This window comes from Morchella importuna, assembly GCF_003444635.1.
Source record: "Morchella importuna strain M04M26 chromosome Unknown Morimp01GS034, whole genome shotgun sequence".
In the NCBI taxonomy this organism is placed as follows: Eukaryota; Fungi; Ascomycota; class Pezizomycetes; order Pezizales; family Morchellaceae; genus Morchella; species Morchella importuna.
This window is the reverse complement of record NW_025763431.1, coordinates 281,042-307,117: the sequence shown is the minus strand read 5'-3', so window position 1 is coordinate 307,117 and position 26,076 is coordinate 281,042. Positions and strand designations below refer to the sequence as shown.

At 50.2% G+C, this 26,076-nt stretch overlaps 9 protein-coding genes across 9 annotated transcripts; 4 read left to right on the top strand and 5 right to left on the bottom strand.

Moving 5' to 3' along the window:
• Positions 1–527: 527 nt before the first annotated feature.
• On the top strand, positions 528–1,049 carry LAJ45_09163 (uncharacterized protein; the record flags this gene model as incomplete). Its single annotated transcript, XM_046118708.1, has 2 exons — positions 528–859; positions 962–1,049. 2 exons carry the CDS (start codon positions 528–530, stop codon positions 1,047–1,049), a joined length of 420 nt encoding a protein of 139 aa, XP_045968093.1.
• A 2,559-nt stretch (positions 1,050–3,608) lies between these two features.
• LAJ45_09162 (uncharacterized protein) lies at positions 3,609–4,412 on the top strand (the record flags this gene model as incomplete). The annotated part of the gene is made up of 1 exon (XM_046118707.1): positions 3,609–4,412. One exon carries the CDS (start codon positions 3,609–3,611, stop codon positions 4,410–4,412), a length of 804 nt encoding a protein of 267 aa, XP_045968092.1.
• A 346-nt stretch (positions 4,413–4,758) lies between these two features.
• On the bottom strand, positions 4,759–5,586 carry LAJ45_09161 (uncharacterized protein; the record flags this gene model as incomplete). The annotated part of the gene is made up of 1 exon (XM_046118706.1): positions 4,759–5,586. The coding sequence occupies one exon, from the start codon at positions 5,584–5,586 to the stop codon at positions 4,759–4,761; it is 828 nt and encodes a 275-aa protein (XP_045968091.1).
• A 360-nt stretch (positions 5,587–5,946) lies between these two features.
• LAJ45_09160 (uncharacterized protein) lies at positions 5,947–6,497 on the bottom strand (the record flags this gene model as incomplete). Its single annotated transcript, XM_046118705.1, has 4 exons — positions 5,947–5,958; positions 6,118–6,166; positions 6,226–6,290; positions 6,360–6,497. 4 exons carry the CDS (start codon positions 6,495–6,497, stop codon positions 5,947–5,949), a joined length of 264 nt encoding a protein of 87 aa, XP_045968090.1.
• A 1,614-nt stretch (positions 6,498–8,111) lies between these two features.
• LAJ45_09159 (uncharacterized protein) lies at positions 8,112–8,958 on the bottom strand (the record flags this gene model as incomplete). The annotated part of the gene is made up of 4 exons (XM_046118704.1): positions 8,112–8,230; positions 8,324–8,441; positions 8,547–8,592; positions 8,798–8,958. The coding sequence occupies 4 exons, from the start codon at positions 8,956–8,958 to the stop codon at positions 8,112–8,114; spliced, it is 444 nt and encodes a 147-aa protein (XP_045968089.1).
• Positions 8,959–10,202: 1,244 nt separating this feature from the next.
• LAJ45_09158 (uncharacterized protein) lies at positions 10,203–11,474 on the top strand (the record flags this gene model as incomplete). Its single annotated transcript, XM_046118703.1, has 5 exons — positions 10,203–10,628; positions 10,700–10,769; positions 10,823–10,896; positions 10,960–11,098; positions 11,164–11,474. The coding sequence occupies 5 exons, from the start codon at positions 10,203–10,205 to the stop codon at positions 11,472–11,474; spliced, it is 1,020 nt and encodes a 339-aa protein (XP_045968088.1).
• Positions 11,475–12,881: 1,407 nt separating this feature from the next.
• On the bottom strand, positions 12,882–14,270 carry LAJ45_09157 (uncharacterized protein; the record flags this gene model as incomplete). Its single annotated transcript, XM_046118702.1, has 3 exons — positions 12,882–13,607; positions 13,682–13,795; positions 14,040–14,270. The coding sequence occupies 3 exons, from the start codon at positions 14,268–14,270 to the stop codon at positions 12,882–12,884; spliced, it is 1,071 nt and encodes a 356-aa protein (XP_045968087.1).
• Positions 14,271–16,220: 1,950 nt separating this feature from the next.
• LAJ45_09156 (uncharacterized protein) lies at positions 16,221–17,584 on the top strand (the record flags this gene model as incomplete). The annotated part of the gene is made up of 4 exons (XM_046118701.1): positions 16,221–16,647; positions 16,705–16,912; positions 16,970–17,380; positions 17,431–17,584. 4 exons carry the CDS (start codon positions 16,221–16,223, stop codon positions 17,582–17,584), a joined length of 1,200 nt encoding a protein of 399 aa, XP_045968086.1.
• Positions 17,585–22,167: 4,583 nt separating this feature from the next.
• LAJ45_09155 (uncharacterized protein) lies at positions 22,168–26,003 on the bottom strand (the record flags this gene model as incomplete). The annotated part of the gene is made up of 6 exons (XM_046118700.1): positions 22,168–22,514; positions 22,592–22,712; positions 22,766–23,233; positions 23,378–25,233; positions 25,315–25,739; positions 25,993–26,003. 6 exons carry the CDS (start codon positions 26,001–26,003, stop codon positions 22,168–22,170), a joined length of 3,228 nt encoding a protein of 1,075 aa, XP_045968085.1.
• Positions 26,004–26,076: the final 73 nt, after the last annotated feature.

Genomic DNA, 26,076 nt, shown 5'->3' with positions numbered 1-26,076 from the left:
AAAATTTAGATATTGAGATGTATAGTAGTAATTAGCGCATTTATAAAGAAATAAATAAAACCTATATATCTAGAAATCTCTCTTCTTGATTGCTCTCAGGTCTTTTGCTTTTCATTCTTCTCCCTGGTATGGGGATCTCGTGAATCTTCTGTACTTGTTGTCTGCTCCTTTCTCGCTCTTTATCATCTTTGCGCATATATAGAGGGAAGAAGGAAGGCTCTATATAAGTAATGCAGCTTTTTACAAGTGTCACCTATGGGTCCAGAACAAATGGAGACCATAATTTACTAGACATGCAGGTACGGACACTGCATATTTTATAACAAGAGATAATGGCGCATTTAAATGACTGCACACTGTAAAACGTCCTAATCAGGAGATAGTATACCCCAAAGTCACCACTCATAGAGGTGGCTCCAAAGTACGCCACCACTCACCTCTCCTGCCACACCTACAAACAAATACAGTATAACGCAAACCTTATTCCCTCCCAAAACGTAGCACTCGAACCTGACGCTAAACCGAATATGTCTACCGACGAAGACTCTTCACTCACTCGCAAAAACCACCTGTCCAGGATCGACGAGCTAAAAACTCGAATCAAGACAACCCAGGAACTCTACGCAGACATTGAAGGCCGGTATAAAGACCTAAACCAAAAGATCTTCAGGACCGGCGCTCGAGGCCATGCTTTAAAAGCACTCCCAAAGTTCCATAGGACCGTCGTCACCGACGAAAAGAAATGGGAGAGGCTAATGTACGAGAAGGCTGAAATCGCGGGAGGCCTGGAGGATCTGGAAGAGGTCCTTAGTGTTCTACAGGCAAAGATGGATGAGCTGCTAGTGTCCCTACCAGCACGGTAAGAACCCATTCCCATGATTCGCCGGAATCCGGAACTGCTATATATTAAGTGGGTGTTATTCAGATGGTTCAATGGCTAATTGATTCTGGTGATTTGCAGAAAAGATATGCTCATTCCTATGCGGAGAAAGCTGTCGCTCCTTGACCTCAGGGGATCCGGGGTTGGTCGGTTGATGGGTCAACAGTAAGTTCATGTCTAGAGCCAGCCTTACTAACTATAAACAGTTGGACACCAACTAAAATAATCTCTAGTTAATAACTGTTATTGAACCGCCCTCAAAACCTCACTCGGTGAGGTTAGTCTCCTAAAGCTACAATGGTCATCAAAACAGCAATAAAGGTGATTATTAAGATATAGCGAAGTCCCTAATAGCAATTTCTAATCTCATCTTTTGCGTTAGGGTCGACAAAACCTGCTCAGAAACCTTTGACTACTATTCAGTCAAAGTTATCTTTCTTGTACTCCATATATGTAGTTAGCTGGGCGGTAAAAAAAACATGCTGGAGTATATATACTCTCGGCTTTCCAATTCGGTGACTTAAACAATATTAATAGGTGGTTGATCACGATTCTCTTAATCGTCCCTACAGAATTTCAGTTTTATTTAACCTTACTTCCATGTATCCCACGATATTCCAGCCCTCCACTCGCGTTCGTTCCCAGATCCGCACCTATAGAAGGTGCAACTAAATGTATAGTGATAAATCCACCTATTCCTTCAGGTCTAGCTTGCTGTGTTAGAAACTCCAAGCTCAATTTAATCCATACCGGGACTAGCCCTTACTACAGAGGGCACATGTATTCAGATCAGATTTTACCATATATGTAGTACGCAAATCAGTAGCCACTTGTCATATATAAGTGTTCATATAAATATACATGTATGTAGGTACAAACGTTAATGTAACGTTGACCTGTACACTACGCTCTTATAGAGACATATCCACAAATACGTGAGTACATATATATATATATCTGGTTTAGTATGTACGTAGGGACATATGTCACCAACTCAGTATTAGGACGTGGTCACAGTCGAGTTCACGAGGCGGCCATTTTAGACCCAATCCTCTGCCTATAAATTGAACCTAAACCTCTACATAACCAACCATCATGCTCTCCTCTCGTCTTCATCGATTGGCTCCAATCGTTGGGACAGTACTATGGATCTAGATCTATGCCATCGCTGCATCAGTCTCTGCTTTCTCTGCTTCCATATCTTGCCTGCTGCCTCAAATTATTTTATTATCTCTGTTTTCTTGCTTCTTTTCGATCCCAATGGCTAACAAGACCACTTTGCATAGCTTCATATTCGGAAAATCGTACCTAAATTAATCATCGGAGAGTTGAGAGACTTTGATGGTTGACGTGAATCGAGTTTGACAAGGATCGGTTATTGGGAGGTTCTTGATTGCCGGTAAACTCACAGACAACCCCTCTCGGGGAAGGGGGAATGACACCCCGCTACGCGCAGCATAAGATCATATCCCAAAAGTTTAGTTCTCTCCTTCTTCCAATATGTTCATTTCTAATGTGTTGGACTTGCAGACAATTGAAAGTATGGATGCACACTATCGGCAACATCGACTGGATTGCAGTGAGAGCGACCCGATGGCCTTAGTGGGGCAGCGAGATGATTACGAGTGGAGTTAGCTGTTGAAAGTAGGTTTGTAATTTTCTTATCTCCTTTTTTCCTTTTTATTTGAGGTGGCAGGCAGTCTTTGTTTGTATTTTACATATGTAGTTATATTGGATCAAATTTGAGAAGTTCGTTTTTATAATATATATATTGTTCTACGTATACGACCTACGTCGATTGTGCAATCGATCGACACTATTGCTCAAATACATGCTAGTCTAGTCCATCCAGTGAATTATGTATCCAGTTAAGGAATTTCGTGTAGAAGATACAGTCCATACTCTGGTACTACGGATACTACCATGATCACTTTGTTGTCACGTTCAAATAGATTCTCTCCGTACTGAAGTAACCGGGGTGAAGGTGGCAACATGCACTTTGTGGAGTCTGGGACGCAACTTGCGCTGGGCGGCTGATCCATTAGTGCCGAGTGACCGCATATGATGGGTACATTCATGAATCATCACTCGACCAGGATATACAGTTCCAGGGTTGGGTTAGATATGCATATGTTGAGCCTTGACACATGGTAAGAAGATACATAGGAAATTCTTGAAAAAAGACTACACTTGTCTAGCGGGAGTAACGTCGCGGGGGAGACGTCTATCTAGTTAATTTGAAGAACTGGGGTCGGACTGACTCCTGAACCTATACCATCTGAGAATAAGAGAAGCTTGATCAATTGGGTTGAACGCAAAGGTCCGTTCATGCTAGCTACTGTGCAAAAACTCGTTAACTGTTCAATACAAGTATAGACACCTTCACTCACTGAATACAGTGATTGATTTTGACTGCAGAAACCAGACAACGGTAGCAACTCCCAGAGCACATATGTCAATTCCAGAATCAAATACACGCGGAAACCATCCGTTTCACTGGGTCTAATTATAGCAAACACTACGCCCTTCTAACCAGCTAACCGAGTCAAAATAATAGACGGTATCACGATGACCTCACTATAGGACTTTAATCCCGTAAGGGCAATGTGTCCCCAAACACCCTCCACCCCACCCAAACCTTTCTTTCCCATATATACCTTTTCTCATCACGAAACCCCTTCTTTCATCTCCACCGAGAGAAAAAAAAGAAGAAAAAAGAGGAAGAAAAATGGCAGCCCTCCGCCGCCTCTTCAAGCTGAAAAAGCCACAGTCCTCCACCTCGCCCTCCCCCTCACTCCCCTCCCAGGCCCAAGAGGACTCCAAATCTGCGGCCGGAAACGCCAAACCACCACCAGCAGCAGCAGCAGCAGCAGCCGATAAAGCAGCCAAACCAGAAAAGGAAGACAACCCGCTAAAATACACCTTCCCTTCCCCCTGGGTCTCCAAGAAGGCCGCCGGGGAGGACCAAGAGACCGCCGTCGTCCTCCACGTCCCGCTGGCAGAACCCCCATCCTGCACCAAGTGCGGCGGGGCCCAGCAGAACCTGCAGTATGCTATTGGGCTCTCGGCACTGCTGGATGTGAGTAAGATGCTGCTGTCGATGCTGTGTGTGGTGCTTGGTGTTGTGGTGATGGTGCTGATGTCGGCGACGTGGGTGCTGACGAGGGCGTCGGCGGGGTTGGAGGGGGTGTATTTCGGGCTGGATAAGAAGAAAGAGAAGAAGAACGAGGAGGAGGGGGAAGGGGGGGAGGAGGGGGAGGAGGAGAAGGGGGGGAAAGTGTTGATTGGTGTTGGTGTAGAGAGGGAGGAAGGTGGGAGTGAGGTGGTGTTGCTCCGCCGTGATAGTGATGGGGAGCTGTATGAGCTGGATAATTATGATGCACACCAGCCGGAGGAGGGGTATGAGTTTGTGCCGGAGATTAGGCCCGTGATTGTGTTTAGGGAGGAGAGGCTGGCGTTTGCGGCGGCGAGGAGGGCGTGGGTGCGGGGTGGGGTGCGGATGGGGGGGAGGGCGGCGAGTTGTGAAAGGTAATGGTGTGAGTGGTAGTGATGGTGTTGTAGGGTAGTGCTGCAATTGAATTGAATAGAGTATGGGCTTGCCGCTAATTGCAAGACTGGTTTGCGGTTAATTGGGAGAATTAGATGTGATTAGAAACTAAGTGTCTGTGATTGTCAATTGCTGTGAAACTAATGCTATGAAAAATAATGCCGATGAAAATAATGCCTGAAAGCCAATGCCTGTATATATATATATAATAAAAAAAAACACCAATTGAACACTGAAACTCCTTCCCATGGATCCAAAAATGCTACATAACTATATCATAGGTATCAAACTCCCCAAAAACAAAAACAAAAAACAAAAACAAACGAAACTCCTAAACCTTCAACATCCCCGGACGTTCCACCGCAGCCACAGCAGCAGCAGCAGTAGTAGCAGCAGCAACAGGTCCTCTTGCACTATCCAATATATCCACAGCCCTATGCAGCCCCCTCATCACCGCAATATCCCTCGCTGTATACCCATCATCCGAGCGCAGCCCCGTATCCGCCCCACTCTTCAACAGCAGCCCCAGCAGCTCCACCGAGTTGCGATTAAACCCCGCCGAGTAGCCCTGAAGCATCACGCAGTGCAGCGCCGTCCTCCCATCCACATTGCGCATATTCACGTCCGTGCCGCGCTGCAGCAGGAAGCGGACCATGCCCGGCGACGCCACATAGGCAGCAATGTAGAGCACCGTGTGGCCGCCCGCGTCGCGCGTGTCGACGCGGGCGCCGTGCTCGACGAGCATCTGCGCGGTCTGCATGTGGCCGTGGCGGATTGCGACGTGCAGGGCGTCGCGCCCGCTGATGGTGCGGTAGTTGACGTCGGCGCCGAGGGAGACGAGGAGCGCGGGGACGGTGAAGGAGATGCGGGGGGAGATGGAGTGGTGCAGCGGGGGCTGGCCGAGGAGGGCGTCGGGCGCGTTGATGTCGAAGTGTTTTTGGAGGATGAGGAGCTTGATGAGTGGTTTGTGGCCGCGGGAGGAGGCCCAGTGCAGGGCGCCGAGGCCGGAGTAGGGTTGGGTTGCGCGGTGGTGGAGGTGCGGGGTGAGGAGGAGGGAGAGGTGGCGGCAGGTGAGGAGGAGGGAGGCGGCGTCTTTGGCGAAGCGGAGGTGTTCGGCGATTATGAGGAGGAGCTCGTTGGGGAGGGCGAGGAGGGGCATTTTTTTTGGTTGAGCTTGTGGTGGTGAGAGGGGGAGGAGAGGGGAGCTGGTTATAGCTGGTTATAGCTGGTTATAGCTGGTTATAGCTGGTTGATAGGTATCGAGAGCTCGGGATAGAGCTCGGAGCTGCGAGATAACGATCTGCTAATTATAGATATTAACCGGGGGGTCTCTAGCTTCAATTCAGTACGATTGCGATAAACAAAATGGATATGGAGAAACTCGGGGATCGAGAGTTTGTAGAGAGCTTCATATACTAGCAATGGGGGGGGAAGGCAGCAAGATACCGCAGTATCTCTCCTCCTCCTCCAGTCACGCATGGTGTCACGAGGCCTGCCAGCAGCTAGGTAGCTCGATCACTCAGACACGAGACTTATCGTAAGAGTTACTCCATGGATCTAACACCCAATGGGCAGGGCAGGGTAACCCGATGCCTCACGAGTCACCAGAGCACGATACAGACAGACAGACAGATATCTTGGCCTGCTGTCTCATATCGGCCTCATGGAGTGACAGACGGATAGACCGTACCTGAATAGTGATAGGACAGTATGTAATCCAACGCCTCACGGTGTTGGAACTTGGCACAACCCCGTGGAGAAGATACCTATGTCTCACATCACTCGTCTACCCGGGTACCAGCTGTTTCCAATGGCCAAACACCACCCCCAAACGCGCCCGCCGAACGGCACCGCGCGAGGGACCTTATCAGCGTCAGACTATAGCTATAGCGCCGAGTGAGAATTTATGAGCGGGATTAAACAAACACCCACCTGGTTACCCTGCACTGAGGCTATGTAGTATCCCAGCCTACTGATGCAGCTAGGTAGGCCAATCAGAGAGAGTGAGGCTGATACGAGAACGAGTACGGACGGTATGGATTTGATCCGGACAGACAGCGGCGGCGGCATGGTCTCTACTGTTCTGGAAAACCGAGGCTGCTGCACCCACGACCATCAATTACGATCTACTAAGAACAGTCAAAAAAAGTAAAAAGAAGAAAAAATATATATTATGAAAACGCGCAGCTGAGGCAGCTACGTACCTAGGTAGGTAGGCGGTGACGTGTTAGAAGTTCCAGCCCCATTCCAATCTCCTGAAAGAGTAAACGTTACGGGGCCGCTTCCGCCGCTCAGGCCAGGGGGGTCGGTTTTCGAGAACAAAAAATGTAGTCTCGTGTAAGTGTGTGTGTGTTAGTTAGGATCGTTGTTTTGGTTTTTTGAACTCAAGGTTGATTGGTTGATTGGTTGGTTGGGTTGGTTGGTTGATTTGAGCGGCGGCAGATGTGGAAATGAGCAATTGATTGACACGGCCAGAATAGTAATGATGCCGAGAGAGGGAGGAGGTCTCTCGCTAGAGTACTACATATGGTTGCTCTAGAGTACAAATTCCAAGTACGGACAGACAGACATTGTCACGTCACGTCACGTCACTTTGGTTGTTGGGTCATGGACTTCAACTCCTTCTGGATCTTGTTTTGTCTTTCGTTTCTATCACTAGCTCGATCGACGTCTTTAAAAGTAGCGATACACACGTGTTCGCACGAGATACACAATCGACATCAAGAGATCCAGCGTCTCGGGGTTATGTTTGCACTTTAACGAGATTATGGTTTTTTCTCTTCCTTGGTCATAGCCCATGCCCATAGAATACTCTACTCTACCAGCCAACCTTACATATAGGACTTTTGGCATGTCTTACCTAACACCCAGACGACCAGACCAGACGTTGAAAGAAAGTTGATAATGCCAAGAAAATATACCCACTGCAGGGGGAGTCCATACGCCGGACCGGTGACGGCTGAATCGAGAGAAATTATTGATGTGTAGGTAGGGAAAACCTGGATTTCGTTTTTTTTTTCTTTCTTTCTTTCTTGGGTAACGATGGGTATGTATATGGGAGAATAATATAATATCGGCTGTTTCAAATAAAAACCCCCCTCGGGATGTGCCGTTTGGTATCGAATCGGGGTATCTAAGTGACACTCGAATTTCTGTTTCTGGTGCTGGTTACATCTACCGGTCAACCTACATTTCACTACTATTTCTGACCGCTATAAGCATTGTTTAGACAAACGAGGAGGTAGCCGGGCAAGAGTCAATATGAAGTAAGCAAGCAAAGCATCAATCGCGGAGCCGCACCAAATATGAAATATAAAATGAAAAAAACCTGGAATCCCCTATTACTACAAGAAATCGTGCACATCGTTCTTCCCCCCCACCACCGCCTCTCCCCTTCCGACCCAACCTTGACAGCCTGCATTTTGTGTTGTCGTTGACATGATGGATGATATCTATGTCACATTGGTTTTTTCCATCTTTACTCAACTTCCAACACTTCTCTAATTCAAAAACACCCCACCACCCGCGCCTTTCCCTTTCCCTCTTCCCTCATCTGCTTCGCCCCTCGCTCTTTAAATGGATGCGTGAAAAATATTTATATATTTATAATGCAGGTTTTTTTTTTATGATGTGTGTGCGGTCATTTCGGGGCGCGCGCGCGAGGTTCATCGAGGAGAGACCCCTCTATTTGTTCTCGGGGTAGAGGTCCTCGACGAGGGAGACGCCCAGTTCCTCGCGGAGGTCCTTGAGCTCATCGAGGTACTGGTGGTACTGTTGCTTGTTCTCAACTTTGGCCTTGATGCCTATTTAACCGGTTTGGGTTAGTTCGTTTTCGGACTTAAGGATAATTAAGCAGTGAGACATATAGGTCTCATCAAGATAACAGGGCAAAATACCCTCGAAGATCCTCACGGCGGTGGGGAAATCGTTAACACGTCTGGCGGCCTTGAGAGCGGCAACGATGACGGAGGGGGAGGGTACGAGATCGTAGGCGAAGGCGTTGTTGAGGTTGCGCTATATATATCAATCTCGTTAATATCCAATATACATCAGATGAACATGCAACAAGGCTTATTTTTATTATTTTATTTTATTTTTCTGTGAAGGAGGACTACAAACCTGGAGTTCAAAGACATCGTTGACATTTTCAAATTCCTTCTCGTACCTGGCGGGGTGGAAAATCAGACGTTAGCTGGACGGACTGACCGGTTGTTGTTGCGCCTGACATCACCCCACACCACGAGAAAAAAAAAGCCCGAAAAGCCAACGGTTCCCTCGGTTTATTTTGGCCAACAAACAATTGAAGTCCCGACGAGGTAGCGGAGGACCAAATCGTCTTTGGATATAAGTCTGAAGATCAGGAACCCTACCTAGCGGTGAACTCCTCGAAGCTCTCCTCGTGGGAATCGCTGTAGAATCTGATAGCGGATGCCTTTGACGCAACAGTGGGGACCACAACTCTCGGAACCTGGGTGGAGGTTCTCAAGATTGGCCTAGCGGCAGAGGAAGCGATACGGAGAAAAGAGGCCATCGGAAAGTCGTGGTCGGGGAGGAACAAGACGAAAAATGGAGGGGAGGGTGTGCAATTGAGCGGGATACGGGGTCTGTGATGGGATTCGGCTGTCGTGGGGAGATGGGAAGGCGGGATTATGCAGTGGGCTGAGGTTGAGAGGTGGGCTTTGTGAGGGGTGATACGCCGAGAGGGGGTCTTTCGAGGAACGGGTAAACTGCACTTTGCTTGGTTGGCTTTTGTGTGAGGAGTTTTGACGAGGATCTTCAAGACTCACGTGATCTCCCGCTGCTCTAACAGATTTCCCCCTTCGGACTCTTTTTGCATGTCATGCAGCCAGACAGAGAAACAAGTCGGGATAGACACCGACCTTTAAGGAAGGGCTCGGCAGAGGCGCATTGTTCCGGGCAAACGCGTAACTCTGGCTGGCATCTTGGTAAATGTCACGTATGTGTTCTCGAATCTCTACTAACGCAGGAGGCACTTTGCGATCCAAAACAACTGAACCCCCCTCCTCCATCAAATCAACTATCAACATCCCTCCTATCGTATGTTGAAATTCCCGGGGAAGGAGATTTTTTAAATTCCTCAATTGATGTACCCAGAGAGATCGCCCAAAATCAGATGTGTACATGTATCTAGATAACCTTTTTTTTTTTTTAAACTCCCGCAATCAGGGCCAAGTAAGGATCAAATCAATGAGGTAGTCTGCCTTGTGATAGGTAAATAGACGTAACCCTACGGTCACAGTCGGGGTTTCGCACGCGCGGTATACCGAAGTACCAATGGTTTTTTGCATGAAATTTTTCTGGCATCTAGAGTGACTTTCACATGCTTATTCCATGGACGGTAGAGCAGATGTAATTCAAATCTCACTCTGCCTACTTTCGGATGCGGAGGAGCTTTTTAGGCGGGCGAATGAACGAGTCTACGCCGAATGAGCACGTGTGAGACCTTCCCCCTTTCCAGCCGCAGATTCGTGCTCTTTTTCCCCCTTCGCAACCCAGGCAATTGGCTACGATAATATCTTCCACCGCTCCCTTCTCTTCTCCTTCTTCCCTTCCATCTTCCTTCGCTCTTCACTTCCAGCCTCCTTCTTTCCCCTTTCCTCATCAACACCGAGGGTACCCCAAGGGACTCGACGCTTTTAATCAACGGCCTTCCCCCCCTTACGTTCTTTCGTTCCTTATCCACTACCACCTTTTTCTGCTCTTGCAATCCTTCGACCATAGTAATTAATATACAAATATCACACTCCTTACGCCATGCCAGTATCAGTGGACAGCCTCATGAAGGCCATAGACATCCAGGCACCTAGCATTGACAGGCCATTTGGTATTCACCTATGGCCCCTATTCGATCAGCTATACACTGCGGTCACCGGAACATCCGCGAATGACTTCGTATTCCAGCCTGGCGTGAACCCGATCTCGACATTCAAGGATAGCGTATGCATAATCGCGGCTTACTATGCAGTCCTTGCCGGTGGATCGTTCATCATGAAGGGGCTACCCGCCTTTAAACTCAAGTTTGTGTTCCAGCTTCACAATTTGGCTTTGACACTTGTATCTGGAGGACTATTAGTGCTCTTCATTGAGCAGATTATTCCTACGCTGTACAATAACGGGCTGTTCTACTCGATCTGCAATGTCGGGGGTGGTTGGACTCAGCCATTGGTCCTTCTGTACTACGTATGTTCTACGCGTCCAACTATTTTAGGGTATTTGTTGTGGCAGTGACTAACGGACGCGTGGATGCTCAGTTGAACTATCTTACCAAATATGTCGAGCTCTTGGATACCGTCTTCCTTGTCGTTAAGAAGAAGCCTCTCAGTATGATTCCCTTGCCAAAACCCACTCAATGCTCCAATGCTGACCGGATATAGCCTTCTTGCACTGCTACCACCACGGAGCCACCGCCCTTCTTTGCTTCACTCAGCTCGTCGGTAGCACTTCAGTGGTGAGTAATCTGAGAATTGCGATAAAATTCTCCCCGGGGGTCCTGAACTAACGATCATCGCAGTCATGGGTTCCTATCTCTCTCAACTTGATGGTCCACGTCGTCATGTACTGGTACTACTTCCAGTCTGCCCGTGGTGTCCGCGTTTGGTGGAAGCAGTGGATCACTCGTCTCCAGATTGCGCAGTTCGTCATTGACCTTGGTATGTCTCATCTGCGCTTTTACCGAACTTGGATTTCCGATAGGACTAACATCGCAATCTCATAGGCTTTATCTACTTCGCGTCATACACTTACTTCACCTCCACCTACTGGCCCCACATCCCTAATGCTGGAAAGTGCGCCGGCGAGGAATACGCTGCGTACTCAGGAGTGGCGGTCATCTCATCTTACCTTGTTCTGTTCATCTCTTTCTACTTTGCCACCTACAAGAAGGGCGGAAAGCCCTCCGTTAAGAAGACCGTCCAGAACGGCACTGCCGCCATCAACGGTAACGGCAATGGAGTCAGCAACGGAAAGGCCGTTAACGGCAGCGCCAAGGCCAACGGAAACGGAGCCGTCCGATCCCGCAAGGCTTAAAGAACGAAAAAGCAAGGACAGATTTTTTTGATGATGTCGATGGGGGAAAGAATTTATATGTCTGAATTTGTGGGGAGTTGGGTTGCGAATATGTAATATTGTTGAACGGATTTTGGTGAACTGGGAGCCTGGGGTAGGCTGGCAAAACTAATGGGTAGTTCATGTCTTGATCTGATTATGAATTCGTGGGGGATGGGCGGGGTTGCATCTCATCATTGGGAAAGGTCTTACAATTTCACTCGGTCAAACTGTAGGGTTTTTGTGTTTTATTTTTACCTCTTCTTTACGGCCCCCTTTTTTTGTTTCATGTAGGTATATTTCTCACCTTTCTGATTTTGTTGCATTCTTCTTTTCTATTTTTCTCAGGAAGGATTTCATGCGCGGCGATTTGATACAAATTTGTCTTCTTTTTCTGTTTGACCGAGAAATAATCATCATAGAGCGAGGAAGGACGTTTTTGTTCCTCTCTACAAAAGGGATTTGGACACCCCCGAAATATAAAATACTGCTTAATCAAGAAAAGAAAAAAAAAGAAGAAAAACCTGGTTCTTCCAGTTTAATCGTGACCGCATTGCATTCCATTCATCCGAGCTTTCTCTGCCTTGTTTTTTTTTTTGTGCTCATGTATGCGCTGTAAAATGAAGATGCACATGCTGCAGGGTGGACATTTCACTCATAAGCTCTCACTCATCACGCACATGCACACACACATATACTCATTTCCATCGCACTAACATACAAACCATTCCCGACTTTATGTCAAACTAACAAGTAATTTTTCCTAGAAGGCGAAAAATTAATTACAATGCGCAAAAGCGCGCATTTCGGTAGGGGGTATTAAAACTAATGGATGATAGAGGAGTATATAAAGAAAAAATAGAAAGAAATGACAAGAAACCACACCAAATTGCCGGGAAATAAATAAGAAAAAAAAAAAGAAAGGAAGGAAAAAACGAAAACCCTGTATTGGCCCCCACAAACTTACTGTAGTTATTTCAACTCAATCGACTTACTAGTACTTACTACCCCGTTAAAAACATTCACTACAAAGTTGAATTCCTTAGTTTCCCACCCAACCGGGGTTCCCAATGTTTTCCATACAAAAAAAAAAAAAAAAAATCAGCTTTCCTTATAAATTACTCACAACAGCGTTAACAAAAAAAAAAAAAAGGAGATGGAGGAAGCGTCTGGTACACTCACAAAATAAAGAAAACCAAGGGAAAAAAGGGAAAATAAAGAGAAAAATAAGTAATCGCAATAAACGGAGATATAAAATAACACAAAAGACCACCCAGAGACCGAAGGAAAAATAAGCTTGAGCAAAAATAAAAAAAGGGGGGAGAGGGGGGGATGGGGGATGGGGGATTTTGTGCGTGGTGTGCTGTAGCAAGTAGGGACAATAACTCTTCAAAGCTCGCCGCAGCCCCTTCGGTACACCCGTATCTCCTTCTCTAGCCAGGCGTCCCTGACCATGCCCTTCTTCATGGCGACGAACATCTTGGCCTTTAGTTCGGACTCAAAAATGGAGAGACAGGCAACCAGATCCTCGACTGACATCTTCTTGTCGTAGTCATTCTGTAGCGTAGTGATCGCGCACTGGATGTTATCTACGCCGTTGAATAATACCGGACTGGGCACGACAGGTGTCGGCGGCGTCTGTCGCTGGGCTGTTGTAGGCGACAAGCCCAGTGTCTGCGTGAATGTCGTAAGGGCACTCGCGATGCTCTGGTGGTTGTGGACCTCACCGGCGAAGCTGCGCTTCATCCGCTTCATTGTCTGGTGGTTTCCAGCACCTACGCCGGAACCTGCACCCACCCCAGCACCTACACCGACGCCACCTCCCCCGACAATCGGCGCTGGTGTTGCAAGTATAACGGGGGGTCGATTAGGGGCGACGGCTTCATCGTCGTTCTCGGAACCGGAGGTGCCGTGCTCTTCGGCATCGTCGAACTTGTCGGTGCCGTCGTTGCTAGAATCGTCAGAATCGTCGCGGGAGCGCTTGGTGGGAAGCGACTCGGGAGTGAGGGCAAGGTCGAGAGTAGTTGGTGAGAGGGGCGCAGTAGATACAAGTTTGCTGAGGAGAGCGTAGTTGGACAGGGCGCGGCCGCGGTACTTTTTGGCTATGGGGTTGGTCTGGAGAAATAATTGTTAGGATGGCCAGTGGGGGGGGGGGGGGGGGGGGTGAAGAAGGGGATAGAGGTACTTGCCTCGACATAGCGGTCCCAGACTTCGTTGTTGGCTGAGGGGGTGCCAGTGGCTTCGTCCCAAGCGAACTCACCAGATTCTTTCATGGCGCTGAAGACGGCGTATTCCTTCTTGAGCTATAGCATCCCGTAGAGTCAATCCCGCCCTTTGGCAAAGTTCAATTGATGAATCTTCTCTCCTGCTGTCTCTTCCCCCACCTCCAACCCCGATCTCAAAGATGGTCCCTTGGGATCAGATCGGGGGTTCCAGATCTAAATCTAAATCGGAGTCGGGAGGTCGGAAAGAGATGCAAATATAAGGAGAACAACAATGATAAAGCCATCAGGTACCAGGCCAGATGCATGCAGGGAAACCACTCACAGCATTCGCCTTATTCTTAATCTGCATGAGCTCCAACGGCTGCTTCGAATGCTTATTGAAAGCAGAATGCGCGTTCTGCCATCCCTCCTTTGTCATGCCATGCCCATTCTCAGCTTTTCGGCCTTGGTGGATCTCCACGAGGAGTGCTTTGATCAGGAGCCGCTCCATCTCGGGGGTCCATGTTGCGCGGTCGGGTTTCGAAGGGTCTTTTTCTTTTCCTTTACGGGTCATGGTGTGCGGCGACGGCGACAGCGAGTTGGGGGTGTTGGCTACTGTAAGTTGTGGTAGGAGTAGTTGTGGCTGATGCTGCTGCTGCTGCTGCTTGTGTGTGGGGAGGAGGGGGGACGTGTTGAAGGGTTGGGGACTGGACTGGACTGACTTTGAGGTCAAGTCAAGTCAAGTCAAGGTTGGGTCAACTCACGGGCTTTGCTAGGATGGGGATGGACAGATGACGCGACTTGCTCACGCGCTAGGTAGTGGTGATGATTGGGGAGAGGAGGGGAGGGAAGGAGGGGGGTGAGTTAGAGCTTGGGTTGGGGTGACGTTCGGTCGTTGGGGGGGAAGAGAGAAGGAGTGTGGTTTGGACAGTCGAGAAACGGTCGTGCGGAAAAGAGGGAAAAGTGCACACAGTAGTATGAAAACAAAAAAAGTACAGTACCGAGAGAGAGCGAGAGAGCTGAGGAGGGAGGAAATAGGGAACAAAAAAAAATAATAAAAAAAAAAAAAGTGAATAAAACGACGAGCTGGAAAAAAGAGGCTTCCATTGTTTCGTCTTAGGCGGTGGACCCGGCGATCATAGTATAACAATGTTTCATGTTGAATCAAGTCCTTACCGCACGGCCTGCTGGCGGGGGGTGGGTTCCAAAGTGAATGAGAAAGGAGGATCAAACGAACGTCGCAGCGGCGCCGGCGGCGTACGTTGGGTTTGATTGAAAATTAGATTCTAATATCATATCTTTTCTCCTCAGATCATTGCGCTCTTGAATTGCATGGAGAAGGGGTTTGAGAGGGGGGTGGAATCGAAGAAGAGGGATTGGGGGAGGTGTCGTCAGAATATATTAAAGCCGGTGCATGGTGGAGTTGGATGGGGGTGCTGGAATTATTATATACTACTACCTACACTACATGTATGTACTGCTTTGAGCGTCCCACATGCGTGCTGTGCATGTAGGAATATGTACCTCTGCGTCCATGTACGGCCTCCTAAATATAAACAGTGACCCCCATACATTGCGAGTGAGAGGCCGTGACAGATGTGGCGTAGATACATGGTGTAGCAACTTTGTTAGCTCTACCTATGGTTGACAATTCTGTGTATTTGGCTGGCTGGCCTGGCTATGTCGCGCAGCTCGTGTGCCCTTGACTATGCCAGTACCCAGAAGACATACGCATTCTAGCTCCCGGCCTGTAGCCACGGCAAGGAAGTTCGACATGTCCACAGGGAATAGGCATCTTAACAGACGGTAATATACACCGGGAACACTCTACAAAGCCACAGGGGAAGGAATAATAGAATTAAGAAGGAAGGTGACCTCTTGACCCCGACGGGGAAGGTATCCGGGTAACAATTCGGGAAGCATGTGCGTTGCCAAAATGCCAATACTTTTTTTACTGCATCCATCGGGTGATAGCACCGGGAATTGTTTTGTGTTTGATGCGGCTCAGTGACAGGTGTTGCAGCTTGCGACTTGCCGAGCCCTTTTCCCACCTCACCTCTCTTTTGTTCGCTGGTCCTGGAACATTCCTCACAGACAGACAGACGGACAGACACACATACCACATACCCACGTACCCACAGCTTACGACGACAAATCAATTCAGTAAGGGAACCGTGAGAGGAGGAGACGAAGATCTCAGACATACAGGAGACAGAGGATTACTTACTCTTAATTCCCAACGGTCAACTACTTGCAGCCACATAATCATCATCTTCTATCCTTCACCTACTACCATAATCAACACCTACTTTTTTTTACTGCTGCTACTACCACCACCACCCACTACTTCCTCAATCCATCCCCCCTCCCCCTCCCCTTCCCCCACAATATATAATAGCAATTCAATCGGAGATCGAAGAAGCTCCACAGATCTCCTCTACAACCTTTCCCCCTCCTTCCTCCGAGTTTCACCATCTATCCGTCCATCCCCATTGGCTGTTAATTTACCCCTACCTGCGGCACAATGGTCGTCACGCAATCCAAAGGGATTGCCCGGATTGTGCTTTCTCTGGCCGCTCTCTCCGCACTGCTGATAGTCTTCTACAACTACTCGACCGCCATCCCCGGTGCCTCTTCTCTCCTCCCTACTGGCGACAAATTCGTACGACCAAAGACCGGAGGTTCACTGAAAGGAATAGACCCGCTTCTCAATCCCGAAAAGGGGCCTCCAGGGAAACTATGGGCCCCCGGCGAGACGAACCGAACATCCGCGACGTTGCTGTCGCTGGTAAGGAACAACGAGTTAGAGGGTATGATCAGCGCCATGAGGGACCTGGAACGCACCTTTAATCACAAATTTAATTACCCGTGGACATTCTTCAACGACGAGCCCTTCTCGGCGGAGTTCAAGGAGCGGACAAGGAAAGAGACAAAGGCAGAGGTTCGATATGGTAAGAGCGCGCCCGCATATCCGCTGATAATTGAATTGCGCTGATGGCAGTGTGCAGAGATTATTCCCAAGGAGCATTGGGAGATCCCATCATGGATTAGCAAGGATTTGATGAAGGAGTCTGCCGAGATCTTGACCGAGAAGAAGGTCCAATACTCAAAGCTCGAGAGTTACCACCAAATGTGCCGCTGGAACTCTGGGAAATTCTACGAGCACCCCGCTCTTGCTGATGTCCGGTGGTACTGGCGTGTTGAGCCCAAAGTCCAGTAAGGCTCCAAGCGCCCAATAAATTGGCACGTGACACTAATTAACCCCCCCTGCAGCTTCTTCTGTGACGTTGACTACGATGTCTTCCGTTACATGGAGGACAACGATAAGACCTACGGCTTTGTCATCAACATCTACGACTCCCCCGAATCCATTGAAACACTCTGGCCCCAGACTCTCGAGTTCATTGCAGAACATCCCGAGTATATCCACCCCAACAATGCTCTCAAGTGGCTCACAGACTCGAAGAACCGTCCCAACCACAACCACAAAGCAAATGGATACTCGACATGCCATTTCTGGAGCAATTTTGAGATTGCCGATATGAACTTCTGGCGAAGCAAGAAATACAAGGACTACTTTGACCACCTTGACCGCGCTGGTGGCTTTTTCTATGAGCGATGGGGTGATGCCCCAGTCCACAGTATTGCCTTGGGTCTTTTTGAAGACAAGAGCAAAATCCATTGGTTTGTACCCACCTCATTACTCCAAGACCAAGTAAGCTAACAGTGAATAGGTTCCGTGACATTGGCTACCAACACATCCCCTACTTCAACTGCCCCTCATCACCAAAGTGCCGCGGCTGCGTAGCGGGCCGCTTCACAGACGGTACAGGCCTTGACCAAGAGGACTGCAGAGCAAACTGGTTCGAATTTGCGCATATGGATTAAGCGCTGGTTTGGGGGGCGGGGCGTTATTGTCATTGTCTTTTCTTTCCTAAAAGAAAGTGCTATAGGACATTTGAGGGTTAGATGTGTATGGCATAGTTCGTGGTGGGTGTTATGTTAGGGTCGGAGCATGTAGATTAGGAGGATAGGGCTGGACTGGGTACCCTCCATTCTTTCGTGTTGTAATATCGTTGTCTTTTTTTAGTTTTTATTTTCGGTCGCCACAAGTGGTGGATAAATGACATTTTATGATTATTTAAAGCTGTCAGTTCATCATACTGGATATTTGATTACAGCCAAGCTAGAGCTTGTAATCGTTCTCAATAAGAAGATTTTTTTAGCGGTGTAGCCAGAACACACTGCTCTAGCACCAGAGAGTTCTAATTTTACTTCAGCTGGCCACATGGGTACTCCAAAACCGTTGACGATCCAGAAGAGTACCCCGCATTAATCATGCATGCGCAAGCTTTGTAACCTCACCTAGTGATTGTGGCTATGCAACAGAAAGTAGGGGCCCATCGAATGTCAGATTGGGACGATCGACGTGCTAATATACGTACCCTCACCGTATCAAAAAGATACCTACCCCGTTTCCACCCACAAGGTACGTTTTGTGATAACTAGCGCCAGTGGTGTTGCGGCTAGCTAGATATATATATCGCACTTGCGTTTCGTCGTCAGTAGTGGAGTGGACTCGGAAAGTTGGTTTTGGTGCTGTGAGAAAATCTTAAGCTTGGGTTCGAATTCTTTTTTCCCTCTCTTTTGTAGGGGGGGGGGGGGGGGGGCTGCGTGTGGGCTTGTTTATTGTATATGCACTGGTATGGTACGTAAAGTACATGTACCTTGGTTATGGGCTTATAATACGTAGTTAAACCTACGTATTTATTTACTACGTGCACGTTGTGTGGCCTTCGTATTCAAGACCCTACTAGATGTACTTCCCCCGCCTTTATCGGAAAAAAGAATAGCCTCCGAGAAGCCTGAAAGCTGTGTTCACCGGAGCATCCGTTTTTCGTACTGAATTTTTAGTCAATAGCGGATAATTGAACCTTTCTCTACATACATAGCGTAGGATATAGGCCGATCACTACATGTAACAAACACACCTGTACGTATACCGGTAGACTCAGAGTGCGTCATAGGCTATCACTCGAGTGGTTTCTGCCAAGCCCCGCTGTAGCCTTTGGCGGGGAGACGGTACATTGGAGTGCACGTGGGGTTAGGACTGTCTGCACGCAGTGCGACAATAAAATAGTCAGGGAACGAGACTATGTTGGGACTTAAATGCTACCCACCCTATATGATATCAGTTCACCCCAAGCCCCTACAAAAAAAGAACAAAAGGTAGTATTCCTGGTCGCCGCCACTACCCCCACCCCTGGGTTGAACCCTGGACCTTCTGCAGTCGAAGGCAAGGCACAACCTCGCGGTGTTCCGGGGGGCGAGTGCTAACCGGTAGACCACTCGCCCATGTGTGTTCGTGGTGGGAAATGATATATGAACCCTTCGTGCTTGTGTATTGTGTATTGAGGTCAGCTGCAGATTGATGGGAGCTGGAAGTACTTGTATCGGAGTACCGGGTTATGTGGTGGCCTGGATACTTCGTACTACATAGGGCTGGAATGAAGAAAAAAGTACTGCAGAATTGCGTTCTATAGGTGGTGTATGCTAAATATAGTCATGGATTGTTTGGCCGTGGAATTGATTAGGAGCTCTATCTATTTTGTTTGTCTTTGGGGTCTGGTTGGGGGTAACTATAGCCTTGACGTAGTGCTCTCGTGGGGTAGTGGGCGGGGGTAGCGGGTGTGGAGGTACATTAGTATGTAACTACATGTACTATTTTTGGGGTGTCTTTTGCTTGGGCGCGGGTGGTGGGGTGATGGGTGTGGTGTTGCTTCATGGCGTGTCACTCGACGGTAGTTACTTGCATTTATGATGTTGGGTATGTGTTGTTCAGGGGAGTAAGTAAGGTCACGGTGTCGAACAGTAGAGAACCCAAATGGTGTCCTGTCTGGGTTCTTATAAGATAGCTTGGGCATCAATGTTGGTCGTGGTCAATTGTTGCTATGTTGTTTGTTAACAATTAATTTATCGTAAAGCTGGACGTTGTTCCAAGCTATCTGTACTATCGTACTAGAGGCAGTTTGTCCGCTAAATTTGTAACAGCTATAAAGAGGGAGCTTTTACTCTCTCCCCCCTTTAATCATTAGTCCAATAATACATTCTTCGCTTCTTGGTTCTTCTCTCTTCGAGTATCTCAAAAAACAATCATCAATACCAATCAAAAACTCCAAGACTCGAGCCATACTTTCAATACATGAGAGAAATTACTTTGCCGGTATTTCCACTCCAAGTAATGGGCTTGCGGATATGTAGCTACATGCTTAGGTCTTTGCGCTATTCACCCTATTTTTATGCCAAATAGCGGGGTTTTCTACTACAGGCAGGTGATTCTAAAAAAGCTATAAGAGATATCGGGGCTATCCAGGGTCTTAAACAGAATACACAATACATCAAAGGAAGCCGTGGTAGATGGAAGATATTGTTAGTATCACTATAATGATCCTAATTGAGACTGGCAACACATCGTTTGATTCAACCACTTGATCTAACCTCACTAGCTGCTAGAGTACAGAAACATCACAATATCAATCCACTCCACTTTGCTGCATGCCCACTCTGCGTATATATTTGGTCGCCTACCCTGACCTGATCCAGTCCATGCCTGAACTTACAGAAAAACCCAACAGGAAAAAAAAAAACGCCAGAAAGAAAAAAGTGCGGGAAGAAAAAAAAGAAAGAAAAAAGAACGAGAAAAAAGAACAGGAAAACCTACTGGTCCTACACGCTGGTAATCTCTCGATTTTCCGTGCGAGTATCAATTCATCGCCTATCGCTGTTCAGGGGCCAAAAATAGACCCTCCGTAACATCCATACTGTTCATTTTTTTTTTCTATTCACCCCCCCAACCACGAAGTTCGCATTAGCCCTGCCTGTCTACACTCTGCAAAAAACCAAGAGAGATGGTGGTAGGGGAATATTACTTTTTTTTATTTTTTATTTTTTATTTTTTTCATCGGGCAGCTCCCCCCGGGGGAAGAGCCGCAAAAAAAGACCTCTCTATGAGGGGAAGTCTGGGTAGACATAAAAAAAACCAGCAATGCAGCCAGCCCTTCCTCTGTGGTATAAAAAAAAAAGACCAGCAATGAAGCCAGCCCTTCCGTAGGTATCAAAAAAAAAACCAGCAATGAAGCCAGTCCTTTCATAAAAGAAGCCAGCAATGAAGCCGGCCTCCTATCTCTCGCCCCTCTGTATAGACACCCCTTGCCGGGCTGCCTGCCTGAGAGCAGATGTTGTTTCGCGCGTGCTGGAAGCTCCGTTGTCCTGCACAACTGTTGCTGTTGTTGGTTGCTGTTGCTGCTGCTATCCCTGCTATCCCTGCTGCTACCCCTGCTGCTGTCATTGCATCGCTGCATTTGCGCTGCTGGTGTGCTGCTGTGGGCCCACTCCGCCTGTCATCACAGTCGTACAAAGTACATCTGGTGCTGCTGCGGGGTCACTTTCTTTGTGGTGTGTTAGCTTGCGGACTGTAATGGGTGGGTTGTGGGTATCATGATATAGCGTAGCTGGTAGGAAAAACACAGGAACATGGAAGTTTAACAAGAAGCGGATAGGCAGGCAGATAGGCAGATAGTCAAACAGATACACAAGTACAGGCAAAGCAAAGAAAAACAATCAACAACAAAAACATAAGAAACAGCGAAACTATGTAGTGGGGGATGAGGATCCAGGAAAGACGGTGGGGTGAAGAGGGGGGGTTGAAAGGGGGGTATTATATACCTCACCTTGCGCGGTGGTCTGCCGTAAAGGCTTGGCAGTGCTTCAGGCATCCATCGATCCATCCATTCAACGTACGTTGTGTTGTCTGCTGGCGGGGCTTGATAGGGGAATATCTACATACATGCAGATCTAGATCTAGGTGATTGATATGTCCCACGTGACCCAGTGTGGTGGTGTGGTGTCAACTAATCAGCACCGAGTGCGATCCTATGACGCCGCTGAAAACCTCGGCTTGTTCCACGGGTGCGCCATGGGCTGGCCTCGCTGTTTGCTTGTGTGGTAGAGCTTTGGCGGGTGTGTCGCGCGCGGTGCGTCGGCGGTTTGGGGCGCGCGGGGGGGGGGGGGGGGGGGTAAGTGGGTGGTTTGATCATTGGCCCTTTCTTGGCAGTTGTCTGCTTGTAATTGTAGTGGAACCACCCCCGCCTAGTTGGGGGGTGTTTGTATTTACTGCTGAGATGTATTCTGCCAGTGTTATTTTTCTAGTGTCCGTACGTCCGATCTTCGTTATATACCCACAATCTAGCTAGCTAGCCCCAACCTATAGCCAGCCAGCCAGAATCATTACCAACAACCCATGTTGGGGAGAGAGAAGGCATTACTACAAAAAGCCAACTACAAAAAGAAAAAAAAAACAAGAAGCCCGAAAAAAGCCCGAAAAAAACAGGAAACCAAAAAAAAAAAAAAAAAAAAAGGTCTATCTACTCCTTCTCCGCGTCCTCCTCCTCCTCCTCCTCCTCCTCCTCCTCTCACTTCTCTTCCTCCTCCTGCTGCTGCTCCTCATACCTCCCCTCCTCCCTCCCATCCAACACAGCCGTCACCACCGTGCCCTCCCCCTCACTCCCCTCTTCCCCGTCCTCATCACCCTCCGCGGGGACAATGACAGTGTCCTCTGCCGCCGCCGCAAGGTCGCCGACTATCTTGCCGAGCGAGACCTCGAGCTTGTTGAGCGCGTTGCGCGACGGCGCGTCCTGCGCAACGTTCTCTTCGATGGCGCGCGCGACGAGCTCGTAGAGCGTGCGTAGGTGCTCGGGGTTGGCGTCGGCGGGGATGTAGAGCTTTGCGAGTGTTGAGAGGAGGCATTTCTTCTCCTCGCCTGTTTGGCTGTTAGTTATCTTCCTTCTTCTTCTTCCCCTGTTTTCTGTAGGACTAGAGTTGGGGGAGAAAACATACGGACACAACCCCCCGCAAACACCCTCTCCAACATCTCCCCCGCCAACACCACCTGCACATCCGGATCCACCACCCTCTCCGCCACGCCCCCCTTCCCCGCACTCACGCCCCCCCCACATTCCTGCGCGGATCCGTCCAGTCAGCCAACTGCGCACACACCACGCCCAGCCCCACCATCTCCTCCTCCTCGCCCATGCCATCGCGCATCACCACCAGCGCATGCAGAATGCCCACCACGCCCCTCGCCATGCGCGCCTGGTTCGCCGGCCGCGAGTGGCAGTACACGGGGAAGAAGTACGTGAGTATCTGGCGCAGCGCGTGGTTGTCGACGGTGCCCGGGTCAAAGTAGGCCACGACGAGGAACTTGAGCAGCTCGTCGTCTTGGATCACTTGTGCGAGCATGAGCTTGCAGACGACCTCGGCGGCCGTGGACTGCACGTCGGTGTGGTCGTCGAGTTTGAGCGCCTTGGCGAGCAGCCGGTAGAGCGTGCGTTGGTCGACGGCGCAGCTGGGGGAGGTGAAGAGGGTGGACCCGTGGATGGTGAGGATGTCGGAGATGATGTGCAGCGCGGAGATTTGCAGTGCTTCGTGGCCTTTGTTGAAGCAGTGGGCGAAGAGGGTGAGGTTTTCTTCGGCGAGGGTCTGCGGGGGGTTAGTATGTCTGATATCTGAGTAGATAGGGGCAGGGGGAGGGGGAGGGGGAATAGGAGAAGGAGGGGGGGTAAAGTGGAGGTGAGGGGGTGGTTTTATATCGGAGGAGGGGGGTTTGATATTGGGAAAACTCACTCTATCCAGCAGACACGACAGGCCCAGACAGTGCAGCCCGCGCTCCCTCACCGGCGCCTCATGCGAGCGCACCGCCGGCACAATCAGCCCGTTCAGCATGCTCACCAGATGCGTGTTCTGCTTCAGGCTGCCCTCGACGTTCTCGAGCATGCACTGCGCAATATGCAGGCACTTGAGGTTGATCATCATCTCCTTCAACGCGCGCGCCTCCTCCTCGTCCTCCTCCTCGTCCTCCTCCTCTTCAGCTTCTTCCTCCGCATCGTCAACATCCATCATATCGACGTCTTCATCGTCCTGCTGCTGCTTCTGCTTCTTCTGCTTCTTCTGCTTCTTCTTACTGTCCGCAGCGGCCTTCTTCCGCTCCCTCTCCCTCTCCTTCTCCTTCTCCTTCCGCACCGTGATGCTCTCATTCACGCCATTCTCAATATCACTCTGCGCCGAATGGAAGCTCTCCGACGCCGCATCATCACCCACCGTCTCGTCGCCCTCCTGCTCGTCCTCAATGGCATCATGCACCTCTGCAATAACCTCGAGAATCAGCATGCAGAAGTCGCCCTCGCCCATACTCAGCTTCCCCAGACACTCGACCACCAGCTTCGTCACGCCCTCCGTCAGCTGCGGGATGCCCAGGCTCTCGCGCAGCAGCGAGAACATCTTTCGCCGCCCAATCTCGTCGCCGTAGTCCGTCTTGAGCGCAATCATGAGCATCTGCTCGACAATGAACTCGAGCTCACCGGCCTCCTCGCCCTCGTCCTCGACCGCCGCGATCAGCTTGTTGATGTAGCCCTTCAGCCAGAACGCCAGCCTTGTCACCTCTGGCATCTTCTCCTCCAGCTCTGCCACTCCTCCTCCCTCTCCGCCGCTGCCGCCGCCGCTCTTGACATAGTCATTAAACGACCTCGCCAGAAACGCGCTCTCGGCCGTCAAGTTCTCCCAAAACTCCTCATCCAGCACAACCTGCTCCACCACATCCTTCCTCTCGCTCCAGAACCCGCGCATCGCCACCTCCTTCACCCCGCCCTGCGACCCATCACCAACCACGTCCAGCCGCTCCAGCACCGACAGCAGGTCCCCGCCCACGTCCTCGACCCACCGGTAATTAAACATCTTGCGCGCCGCCACGCGCACGCTCTCGTCGCGGTCGTTCAGCCCCCACCGAAGCAGCTTCTCGCGCATCCCGATCGACAGGTGTCGGAAGTCCCCGAGCGTGGGCAGGAGACGGGTGAACACGCTGCGCCGCGTGGCGCTGTCGATGTCGCGCGTGCGCGCGAGGAGATATGGCAGTGTGTGCGGCGTGGGCGAGACGTTGTAGAGCACGGTCCTGCGGACGTCTGCGCTGGGGTCCTTCTCGATCGCGTCGAGGAGCAGCGCGAGTGCGCCGCCGGGGGTGGAGGCGGCAGCTTCGTCGTCGCTGTTGGCGTCGTCGGGGTCGGCGCCGTCGTCGACGCCCATCTCGAGGAGGCGGACGAGTGCCACGACGGCCTGGACGCGCACGGGGGCCTCGCGGTCCTTGAGGCGCTTTGTGAGCTCCGTGAGGGTCTTTGTGAAGATGCGTTTTGAGACGGTGGAAAAGTCGGTGGGGAAGGTGGGGAGGGTGTTTGAGAGGAGGAGGGAGAGGAGCTGGGTTGTGCGGTAGCGGGCGGCCTTTTCTTTGCTGTTGAGGATGGGGGTGAGGTGTTGGAGGAGGGCGAGGACGAAGCGGTGGGGGGGCTGCGGGGTGAAGGTTGTGGGGTCGAAGGGGGGTTCGGACTCGGAGGAGGAGGAGGCGGCGTCTTCGGCGGGAGGGTCGCCTTCTGCGCTGTCTGTGGCGGGTGTTGGCTTGGGCTTCTTGGGCTTGGGCTTGGGCTTGGGTTTATCTGCGCTCACGATATCATCAGCACTCCTCTAACTCCCTCATTCTCTCCCCTCTCTCTCCCCACAGATATCACAGAACATACCCTTCTCCAACAGCCCCCTCACAAACATATCCACAAACCTCAAACACCGATCCGCCACCACCTCGCCCTTCTTAACCACCAGCACCCGATCCAGGAAGCGAAAGAACTCCTTCACAAACGCCTTCTCGCCCTTCTGGCCGCCGCCGCCGGGGACAGTGCTGCCGATGGTGCCGGTGCCGGCGATGCACTGCTCGTAGGTCGCGCGCAGCGTCACGGCGAGCTTGCGGTGCCCGGCCGTCGTCTTTTGCGCGCTGTCGAAGACCGTGGCGAGCGTTGTGGAGAGCGGGGTGTAGGGGGGCGGGGGCGGGGGGGGCGAGGGGGTGCGTGCGGGAGAGGCGGCGGGGCGCGGGGCGCGTTTGCGGGGGGGGGCGGCGCGGGGGGCGCGGGGGGCGCGGGGGGGTTTGGCGGGGGCATTGTGGGGGTGTCTATGTGATTGAGTTGTTGTATGGGAATTGGGGAGTTGTTTCTGGTGCTTCTGTGTTTCTGGTGTTTTGGTGTTTTGGAGTAAATAGAGACGGTGTTGTCAAGGGCGGGAGGGAGTGTGATTAGATGGATGTTATCTAATCTGGGCCGTCGTCATATCTTATCTCTGCATCTCTGATCTGTCCAATCTAATCTCATCACACCCAATCTAATCCATCCATCTCACAATCTAATCTAATCTCCCCCCCCCCCCACCCCCGCCTCATGCAGGGCCCGCAAACACTCCAAAACTGCCGCCCACCGCAAACACACGCACACGCACACGCACACAGCCAATCA